Genomic DNA, 11,746 nt, shown 5'->3' on the forward strand with positions numbered 1-11,746 from the left:
CGAGGAGAGTCATGGGCAATTGATAAATGTTTGTTGAAACTTTCTGAACAATGTTAGGGAAGAAGACATCAATGACTTTCCAAATCGTTATTTTATATAGAGTGAGATACATCGAAATAAATTCATGCATGGATGATGTGATTTTCAATTTTTTATTTATAGGAATTACAAAATATTATCAAGGTTTGAAATTTGAACTCAGAATCCTATACATATTTCACATTAATTTTGTTTTTATATTTTCTTTAACATTTTATACTTATATATAATTTAATTATAAATAAGTCAACCCATATAACTAACTAATCCATATTAAATTATGTTGAGTAAACCATTTTTGGCCTATCAAAAAATAAACTAAACTGATTTAATTCACTTTTTTTTAGCAAAGGTTATGAGCCAACTCAATAGAATTCATTTATTTGATAACTCTAGTTGTGATCAAAAGACATTTACAAAAATTAATGAAAAAAAGAAGAAGAAATGAGGCCGATTAAATAATATTTTTAGTTTTTTTTTCTTTTTATATTAAGGAAGGTGTATTGAATTGAAATTTTATTATATTTTTTTTATCATAAAAAATTCTTATAGACTTAAAAAGACTTTATAAAAATTTAATGACTTTTAAGAATTTTTAAAAGATTTTGTAGTAATGTAATAACTTTTACTATTTTTTGAAAAAAATTTCTAATCAAGATTTTGCAATTGATACAAATTTTAATAAATTTGTATCTCAAGAATTTATAAAATTTTAAAAAAAAATTATTAGATCTCAAAGAATAATATACATTTTTAAAAAATAATGCATTTAATCAAAAAAATGAATGACAAGGTTTGAATTAAGAAAATAAAATTAATAAATTTTTTAATCTCTTAATAAGTAATTTATTCTAGTTTCATGTCCTCTTAAATAACATTTATCTATATACAATTTTTTATTTATTTATATTTTTTTATTCAACTTGAACAATATATTCAAATTTATGATATTTATTAATCGGTAGAATTATAAAATATATTTTAATATATGTTTAAAAACTTGATATATAAATATTAAATTTTATTAAAAATAAATATTTTTAAATTTTAATAAATTAAAATTTTAACAATATATAATATTTATATAATTTAAAAATAATTTTGAATATTTTGATAATTTAAAAATAAAATATTAATAAATTATACATTAATATTAATAAATAAAAATATAACAAAGAAATATTGATTGGTAAAAAAATAGATAAAAACAATAAAAAAAATGAGTTTGAATCAAATTGAGCTAAAAAAAAGTTATATATTTTAATATCGCTAAAAATTCAGTCTAACTCATTAAAAACTAAAAACAAAAAAACAAAAAAACAAAAACAAAAACGAACCCACAGTCCACTGACGAAAAAAACATTTAGAACCCAGTGAGCCCAGCCCACACACAAGGAAGGGTGGGACGGAAAGTTAATTAACTTCGTGATCGTGATTCGTGACCGCGCACCGTTACCGCGCAACCGCCACGTTCCACACGCGTAGACCCTTCCGCACCACGCACCACGCACCACCAACGCGTGACCGCCACCTCGCGACGCTATCGTGCGACCGCCACCGTTCCACGCGCAGCTCCTCCCGCACCACTTACCGCCCCCGTTCCACTCCCAGCCCCTCCCGCCGCCTCTGTTCCACGCCCACGGGTACGACTTTGCATAGTTTATTGATTAGTTATTTACTGATATTAGTTTTCAATTCTAGTTAAATTAGTTTATAATTTTATCAACATCAAACAACATGATTAATAGATATTTACCGATTGTGTACTGATTTTAATATACATATCTCTTGGACTTTTATTTACTGATTGTGATATATTTTATTTTGTTTCTGAAACTGAAACTGAAATTGATTGTGATTAATAGTTGTACAAATGGTGTAATTTATTTAGTCGCTGAAACTAAAACTGATTGTGTATTGATTTTAGATTATATTTTACAAAATGGATTCTGAAACTGTAGATGAACAATGTGTTAATGATGATTTAAATGAATCTTTGCCACTAATCCTAGAAGAGGTTGAAAAAGAGGGTAATGATGTTGATAGAGAAAGTAAGAGATCTTGGATAACTACTTCTAAAGTTTGGGATTATTTTACAAGAATTGGTATAAAAGATGGTAATGAAAAGGTTAAATGCAATGCATGTGGTGCAGAGTATGTTATTAGTGGTACAAAAATAGGGACTTCAACAATGTACGTTGTGTCATTTGCCAAAGTGTGTGGTGCTAAAAATATTGAAAGAAAATGATGTGAGGAAAACGATAATTGATTATGTTGGGAAATTAAGGCCTAAGGAAATTGATCAAAAAGTTGTAGATGACATGATTTCAATGGCTATTATTCAACATGGGCTGCCATATAATTTTGTTGAATATAAGTGGGTTAGCGAAATTGCTTGTATATCTAAATCCAGAAGTAAGAATTTCAAGTAGGAATACAGTTATATCTAATATTTCAAAGAAATTTCATGAACACAGAGAGGGTGAAACTTGCAATTTGTAAGTGTCATAGTCGAATTTGTTTGACATTTGATTGTTGGACTTCTATAACTCAAGAAGGGTATATTTGTTTGACTGCTCATTTTGTTGATGCTAGTTGGAGGTTGAATAGCAAGATTATTGCCTATTGTAAAATGAAACCTTCACATACTGGTCATGATTTGGCACAAAAAGGTTTTGCTTTGCTACTTGATTGGGAAATAGATAGGAAGATTTTTTCTATCACATTAGACAATGCTAGTGCCAATGAGGTATGAATAGGCATGACATTGCTCCAAAGTCCAAACTAGGAGCAGGTTTCGCCCTCCCCAACAACACTTGCTAAGATAGACTCTTATATGCTTTGATACCATCTTAGAAAAGTGAGTTATAGGCGTAACTTAATCCTACAAAATCGACTTATAAGGTGAGGATTGTTCCATACTTATATACACTATTATGACCTTATTTATAGACAATGTGGGTTGTCCAATATATGGTATTAGTACGAAATATCTACTGCCAAAAGCAGTGACTAATTTTTGCCAAAAATTGTGAGCGTCCTTCCAACATACTCTATTCCATACTTGAGGCTCAAATTTGAATGTTGGTACCTCCGTAGTATGCGTAAATATATATTAATGAGACCTGTATCAAATGCAATTGCATAATACCAAGATAAAACTTTAACTCTAATTGGAAAAATAGCACTGGCCATACATAAGAAACTATACTTAAGTTTTGTGTTTTGCTTTTTATTATTTTTCTTTCTCTGCAGATGGATAGATATAAATTTATGTTCACCTACTAAGTGTCAAATAGTTTTAGGCTATAATGGCAAGGATACGTAAGCTTAATGCGTAACCATATAATCTTGAGAGGCATGCTAATGCGGGTAAAGAGTTCTATTGGGGATGAGTCGGTAAGGAAAGAGTTATTTTATTTGAATGACAAGTAGCAACTAATGGGTTTTGTTTAGATGGCATTTAGTGAATAATAAGGACTAATTGGATTATTCCATACTAGAGGGATTGAGACATTTCATGTCTCTAATAGTTATACATAAACAAATATTAGAAGTTACGGATAGTTATTTAAAAATGATATAAGAAGTTTTTTTTTTATTTTTATATTTAAGGGGTATAATGGTCTATTAAAAATGGAGACCAAAAGGATGATTATCAAAATATATCCCCTTTATAATAGATTAAAAAATGGAGACCAAAAGGATGATTATCAAAATATATTCCCTTTATAATAGACTAGTGGGTCGAGGCACTCCGTGTCTCAATTAAAAATAAAAATTAAGTAATAAAAATATAATGATTTAACTGGTATTATGATTAATTCATTAATTTCAAGATTTTGAATTTGATAAAAAAAATATTATTTTTTTTAATTTTAAAAAATGAAAAAAGGTATAATAGTCAATAAAATGTGAAAATCAAGATGGTTACTAAAAGGGATATTCCCTTTATATATTAGTATAGACTAGAGAAGTCGAGACACTTTCGTGCCTTTAATAGTTACGGTTACAATTTTTTTTTTATATATATATTTTCTCCATTTTATCTTTTATCTATAAGGAGTTATTGCATAATCTAATGACAAAAAATTCTTAAAAAAAATGGAGACGAAAGTGGTTATTTAAAAATATATTCCCTTTATTAATAGTTATAGATGTCAAGAAGGGAGTTTATGGGTTTTGTTTTGATGGCACTTAGTGAATAATAAGGACTAGTTGGATTATACCATATGTCAAGGAGGGAGTGTGTGTGGGGGCCGGGGGTGCACGGTGCACTGTATTATTTGCGTGCAATGTTCAGTTTCAAGGTGCCATTTTCCTTTTCTGAGCAGTTTTTGAGGTCAATAAATATTGTTTTTGCGTGAATGTTGGGAAGTAATTTGATGTATACAGATAAAATAATTTGATGTACATTTAATCATATTTTTATTTTGGTTAAATACCTCTTTTCATCCCTTATAATATTTTTTTGTTTCAATTTAGTCCCACTTTAATTTTTGGTTTCAATTTGGTCCCCAATAATTAAAATCATTGCAATTTGGGACTTTCGTCCAAATGATTTAAACGGGGTTAACTGTTGGCCATGTGGATGCCATGTGGATGTGTATGTGGACGTCAAATTGCATGAATACACCTGGAACCCGTTCTGGTTTCAGAACGGCCCGTTCTGGATGCACTCTTGGTGTGTTAATTTTGCAATCGGAACGCGCAATTCCAAATGCAAATTTAACACAACATGAGTGCAGAAGAACGGGCCGTTCTGAAACCAGAACTGGTCGTTCTGCTTCTAGAACGGGTCGTTCTGAAACCAGAACGGGACGTTCTGCTGTTAGAACGGGCCGTTCTGAATTCAGAACGGCCCGTTCTGAATTCAGAACGGCCCGTTCCAGAACGCCAAATTCATATTTTTAATTGTATTTTTTTATTATATCTATATTAATAAAAATATAATAAATAAAAAATACAATAAATTAATATTCATTTATGAATAAAACTATAAAAAAAAATCAAATAAGATAAGATCTTCTAAAATCCTTTTTTGATTTGAACTTATCCAGTTTAAAATCTTGACTAAAATGTCGCAATGTGATTCAAAAATTGAAAATAAAAATTCATAATATATCATAAATTCAAAGACAGAAACATGGTTTAGAAACTGAAAACAAAAATTCAGAACATAACATATACTAAAAAAGTTTAAAGAAATTATTGAGAAAGGAAATCATCTGGATAACGCTGAAGGAAAACCCTAAATCACAAAAATTCAGGTTGTACCTCCTCAAGAACAGGTTGTTATTGTTGGGGTACATCGTCAATGACTTCAAGGGAAAACACCATTTCGTTTCATCCTTGACTGTATAGTGTCAATTTAGTAGTAAGTGGTTCACTCCAGTTTGACTAACAATGAAATAAAACTTGTTACCACTGTCCTTAGTGATACACTACATTGTCCTTAATGATACACTGTATAGTCCAAATGTTTTGCAATTGAAATTATCAATCCCCTTTAATAATATTACCAAATCTAGTGTTTGAAATGCTTTGTACTTAAGTAAATATTCTCTCGTGATAATTTTTATTTTCGATAACTTGGATTTTATTGAATTTTTTTTTATTGGATTAGCAAAAATAAAATAAAAAAAATAATAAAAATTAAAGATTAAATTTTGGAACCAGAACGGGCGTTCTGAAACCAGAACGGCCCGTTCTAGTTACACTGTTAGTGTGTTAATTTTGCACCTGGAACGGCCCGTTCCAGGTACAAAATTTACACACCAATAGTGTAACCAGAACGGGCCGTTCTTGTTTTAGAACAGGCCGTTCTGGTTCCAGGTGTATTCCAGTATTTTGGGATTCACTTACGTGGCATCTACGTGGCATCCACCTAGCATCCACGTGGCCATCAGTTAACTCCGTTTAAATCATTTAGACGGAAGTTCCAAATTGCAATGATTTAATTTATTGGAGACCAAATTGAGACCTAAAATTAAAGTGAGATTAAATTGAAACAAAAAAATATTGTAAGGGACCAAAAGAGGTATTTAACCTTTTATTTTTAATTATCATGGTAAATTTTATAAGTTTTTTTTCTGAATGCAGCATAGAAAAGTCTTATTCAGAACTAAGGTTCCTTCCTACTAGGCTCCAGCTATCATATTTGGGTCAGTTTTGTAATAATCAACTGATAAATTCTGGTTGAATACTGGAATCCTCCTTCTCTTGTTGCCTCTACCGAGCAAGTTGCAATCTTGGCCAAAATGGTATCTGGGTTAATCAATGCGAACCCTGTCATATACGAAAAGAAAGAGCGACGAGCTCGAACTGCTCCTTCTGCTCCCCATGATGAGTATGCTGTGGAACCAATTGACCAACAAGAGATTTTTGATATCCTTTTTTTAGACTTCAAATTTCATTTTTTTCCAATAATTACTCAGAAAATTAAATAAAAGTTGATAATTGTAACTTGAATATTTTCTTAACATTCTCAAATCATATAAGAGATATAAAGGACCCTGAGCACCCATACTCCTTGGAAGAGCTTAAGGTGATCACAGAGGAAGCAGTTGAAGTTGATGATCAGCAGAATTATGTTAGGTATTTGTGATTATAATTATTATTACTGTTATTAATTTATTATTATTTTCATTTATTGAGTTTCTAGATTTTTTCCATACACACTTTATGTGGATTATGGAATGTTTAATTTCCTTGTTTTATTGGATGGTGACTGGGTTTTTCTTCAGGGTTACATTTACTCCTACAGTGGAACATTGCAGTATGGCGACAATTATAGGTCTATGCTTACGTGTAAAACTCATGAGAAGCTTGCCTTCGCGATACAAGGTATTCTTCATTTTTCTGAGTTCATTGCTTTGGTAATAGATACGAGGAGTTGGAGAGGCAAAATTGTATTGATGGTTTATTTTCTTATATGATTAATGGAAGGGACTTTCTGTTGTGTGTGCCCATGGGCACATGGTAAAAACTTCAAATTAAAAATTACTTAACAAAGAAGAAATTATTTATTTATATAAAAAGATACTAAACTCTTTTACTAGTTTTTTAAAGTAGTTTAAAACAATTCATATGGTGTATTTAATGTGTGTATTTTGTTAGACAAGTTGCCTCAAATAACTTAAGAAGGGGGGGTGAATTAAGTTATCTAAGTAATCTCTACTTTTTTAAATTTCAAAACTACTTTCTTATAAATTCAATTTCCTTGATAAAATCTATATGTTGAAAATGAAAAATCTCACTTCTTAAACACAATTAAAAACAAATAATTAAAAGAGCTAGGAGAAGGAATTGCAAACTCATTTTTATACTGGCTCGGCTCGGCCAATCCTGCCTACGTCCAATCCTCAAGTCTCCAACTTAAGATTTCATTATACTTGTAATTTTTACAAGACTTGAATCCTCCAACACCTTAGAATTTCCTTTCCTTGTGTTGAGATTCAAAACCACCCAGGAGAAACACTTTCTTGAAGAGTAGATTTTACAGTATGATGAACCTTGTAGAACTCTTAAAGAATTTGCAAGTAATTCTGGCCAAGAAGTTTTTGTAATAATTTTTCACACTTTGAGTTCGTAACCCTTTAAAGAAAAATTATACATATTTATAAATAAGAATCCCATGGTTATATCTTTTCATGAAAAGGTGTAACTCTTTGAATTCTTCTCAAAAGATGCACCGGTAATCAATTACAAGGGTTTGGTAATTGATTACAAGGGTTATAATTTTGAAATAACTCAAACGTTGTATCTTGGAATTTGAATTTTGAAGTTCCCTCTTCTGGTAATCGATTACAGCAACCGGTAATCGATTGCAACAGTTATAATTTTGAAATAATTCAAATGTTGTATCATGGAATTTTAATTTTGAAGTTTCCCTCTTCTACGGTAATCGATTACCAGACCAATATTATTACTTTTGCTTCAAAAACTTTTGATATAGAAAACTTCATTTTCATGTTTAAATATATAGTTTTAAATCTATTCCTTAAAAAATCTTTTCGTTAATTCTTTTGAACACTCGTTTACTTTCTTTTCAAAAGATTTAATTCTTTAAGAGTTCTACAAGATTCATCATACTGGAAAATCTACTCTTCAAGAGAGTTCTTCTGAAATACCTATTCTATCATTCAATTTGTAAAAGGAGAAAGTGTTTTTCCTGGGTGGTTTTGAATCTCAACACAAGGAAAGGAAATTCTAAGGTGTTGGAGGATTCAAGTCTTGTAAAGATTACAAGTATAGTGAAATCTCAAGTTGGAGACTTGAGGATTGGACATAGGCAGGATTGGCCAAACCAGTATAAAAACGAGTTTGCAATTCCTTTTCCTTGCTCTTTTAATTATTTGTTTTTAATTTTGTTTAAGAAGTGAGATTTTTCATTTTCAACATATAGATTTTATCAAGGAAATTGAATTTATAAGAAAGTAGTTCTGAAATTTTAAAAAGTAGAGATAACTTAATTCACCCCGCCCCTCTTAAGTTATTTGAGGCAACTTAGTATTTAATGTGTTCATACTAAGTGCCAATGGGCACACAGTTGAGTAGATAATTGGTTTAGGCAAAAGTACTTGTTTAACTTATAGATTGTTAATACTAACTAGAGAGGGGGATTAAATAGTAATGAATTGCTTAATTGCAATGATGATTTATGATGTGTTGCAAAAACTGTGGTAGTGAATGTGAATTGTGACTTCAATATTGAACAACATGCAACAATTCTGAATCCCTTATTCTTGCTTGAATGATTTCTGGCTTCTTACAAAATAATCAATACTAAGTGTGGGACACATAGTGTAGTAGAGGCAGCACTCATTTTTTTCATTAGTATTTCTGAATCCCTTATTCTTGCTTGAATGATTTCTGGCTTCTTACAAAATAATCAATACTAAGTGTGGGACACATAGTGTAGTAGAGGCAGCACTCATTTTTTTCATTAGTATAAAATTGTTGTTTCCCTTGTTCTTTAGAAGTCAATAGTAGATGGAAATGATGTGGGAGGATCAGAAATCCTCCTAAAGCAGAATCAAGAAAACTCTATTCAGAGTATCACCTTTGCATACCAGATAGATTGTAGACCCTTAAAATAACCCATGAACTGAAATTGGAAGGTGCGAAACATCTAATAGAACAAGCTTTAGAGAGTTCTTGCTAAGAATTCTGGAACCTAGGCTTGATCCATGAAATATATTTAGGGTTCAGGGTTTGACTAGTCTGTCACAATGCTTTTGTTGACTCATAACTAGATATAGTAATTGAATCAGAACCTGTGGGTACATGCCTGAATCCAACCCGATTTTGATGAAAAAATCCATGTTAATTGGGTTAGGATTTTCTCAATTTGTAAAGGCAGGGAAGGGTTTGGGGCTATAAATACCCATCTGCCTTCAGTCCCACATATTGTGAGAAGTAGAGTTATGATTTTATTTCCACTCACATTTCTCATAATCATTGAAAATAGTAAAGTAATTTAGATCATTGCAATAATATTGCAATAATAAAGTTAAAATCAGTAATCACACATTTTGTTGAAGATATGATTTAATTCTTACTTCAAAAGTTTATGATTTTTATTAGATTCTTGATGCCTTTATTTATATATTTGAATTAAAATGTACTTCATACATTTATTTAAAAAATATATAAGTGAATTGAATTAAGAAATAAAATAGAATGGGACAAAGTCTCCACATAATTCTCCAAACCTGGTGGTAACGGGGTTGTATTTATTTTTTTCTCCAAATTCACTTTTTCTTGATGGGTTTGGGGAGGACGAAACCTGCTCCTAGTTTGGACTTTGGACCGATGTCATGCCTATTCATGACATCCTTTGTTATGCTAATGCCTTCTTAAAATAAGTTGAACTGACTTCATAAGATTTATAGAGGAGGACATGCTAGCTCCTGTCATTGGTATAGCTGTTCCACTCATGATATCTCTTACACCTGCAATACTATTTGGCATCTTAACTATGGTGTTTATCTTTGTATTGTTACCTAATTGTACGATAGTATATATTGTCAAACTATGGTGTTTATAAAGCGTGATCTATACTTTCATGTTTCTCTTCCTGTGTGTAAGTAGGGAATACTGGAATAGTATTTATAGTATTTACTAATTAAACCAAATATTCTACCTATTTTTGAACCCTATATTATTTATGTTTAATAATTAATTCTGGTTAGGTGGATATCAGAGTAGCACCTGGATCTCATGCAACTGAAACTGCAGGTTTTAATTCCTTACTCTCTTTTTTTCTTCTGTTTCTCCCTGTTGTGTTACTTTACTGCACCCATACTCTTGATTCGAGTCATATCTGTGTAGTGAAGCATTCTGTGGTAGTTCAAATATTGATCTAGGGATGTCTTACTACTTAAACGATTGCCATGACAATATGACATTTCTTTCTTGGAGTAAGGCATGCTTTTGAGTGTTGACAAACCTGTTACAACACTCCTGACTTTTGTTTAGACTTCAGATTTTTTTGGGTGAAAGAATTAGATTTAGTATTTCATTTTATTTTATGATTATCTGTTTTATACAAAAAGTTCTGCCCTCACACCCAACATTCCTTCTTCCCTATGCGGCTATGCTCCCCTTCCCCCTTTCAAACACAAGCATTCCTGCCACATGAACAAACAGGCTTTAATTTTTTATAAAACCAGCTTATAAGATCTTAAAGTGTCTTTTCAAACACACTAGTCAATGCATTGTTGAATTTGCCTCGGACTTTTCTAGAATTCTCTTTTTATAAATCATTGATCATGACTGGACATTCATACTATTGCATTTTAAATTTTGTGTCACAAATGTATATGCAGTTAACAAACAATTAAATGATAAAGAGCGTGTGGCAGCTGCACTGGAAAACCCAAATCTTTTGGATATGGTTGATGAATGCCTTGCTCCATCTTATGATTGAAGGAGCTTTTTTCTTCTCCAAATGCTGAGACAGGTGCTTTTGTGCCTGTCGTGGAAGTTGGTCAGCTTTGTTTGTATGTATATTTTTCGTTGCTGGCATATTATTATTGGCCATGTATTTTGTGTTTACCTCACACAATTGTCGTTGAATAGAAATGCATAATTGACAATGTGATAATTGAGTAAACTACGAAGGATCTCCGATCATTAGCTCTAGAAAAGAAATAGGAAATTCTTTCAATGTTTTGCTCATGTTTCATACAGTGATAGATTCAAAAATTTTAGATAATAAAGACAATACTTATTCATATATTTGTAGTATTAAAAATTTTATATATAATTTTTAAAAGTATAAATATATATCATAATTATTTTTTACAAGTTTTTATATCTATAATTATGATTAAAGATGAAAAAAAATTAAGTCATATTAGGTTATATTATAATTTAATAAATATGAACCTAACTTTTTTTAAAAAAATACATGTCTTAAATATGACTTATTTATTTATCATAGACAGTTAGAACTACAATCCTAAGAATTCATTTTATAATAATTTAACACTAATAAAAATATTAAAAAAAATGTATTACATTATATAAAAATTAAGTTTAATTCATTTATAATATAAACATGCTTTTAATATCTAATATAAATTTTTAGATGATAATTTATTTTAAAATATATTTTATAATAAAAATTTTAAATAGAACATAAATCTTTCAATTTTTCCTATTTTGATTTTTTTTAATTAACATACAATAAATAAAAAGT

The 11,746-nt window shown here is 30.3% G+C and overlaps 1 protein-coding gene across 1 annotated transcript; it reads left to right on the forward strand.

Moving 5' to 3' along the window:
• Positions 1-1,399: 1,399 nt before the first annotated feature.
• LOC109795366 (protein AE7) lies at positions 1,400-11,158 on the forward strand. Its single transcript, XM_020354839.3, has 6 exons — positions 1,400-1,682; positions 6,142-6,426; positions 6,531-6,636; positions 6,786-6,885; positions 10,236-10,281; positions 10,872-11,158. Exons 2-6 carry the CDS (start codon positions 6,300-6,302, stop codon positions 10,970-10,972), a joined length of 480 nt encoding a protein of 159 aa, XP_020210428.1. The 5' UTR covers positions 1,400-1,682; positions 6,142-6,299; the 3' UTR covers positions 10,973-11,158.
• Positions 11,159-11,746: the final 588 nt, after the last annotated feature.

This window comes from Cajanus cajan, chromosome 4, assembly GCF_000230855.2.
Source record: "Cajanus cajan strain Asha chromosome 4, NIPB_CcT2T_4, whole genome shotgun sequence".
In the NCBI taxonomy this organism is placed as follows: domain Eukaryota; kingdom Viridiplantae; phylum Streptophyta; class Magnoliopsida; order Fabales; family Fabaceae; genus Cajanus; species Cajanus cajan.

Coding starts and splice junctions, on each gene's coding strand:
- LOC109795366 (XM_020354839.3), top strand. CDS start 6,300: ATGGTATCTGGGTTAATCAATGCGAACCCTGTCATATACGAAAAGAAA. Junction 6,427..6,530: donor TGACCAACAAGAGATTTTTG/ATATCCTTTTTT, acceptor TAACATTCTCAA/ATCATATAAGAGATATAAAG. Junction 10,282..10,871: donor TCATGCAACTGAAACTGCAG/GTTTTAATTCCT, acceptor ATGTATATGCAG/TTAACAAACAATTAAATGAT.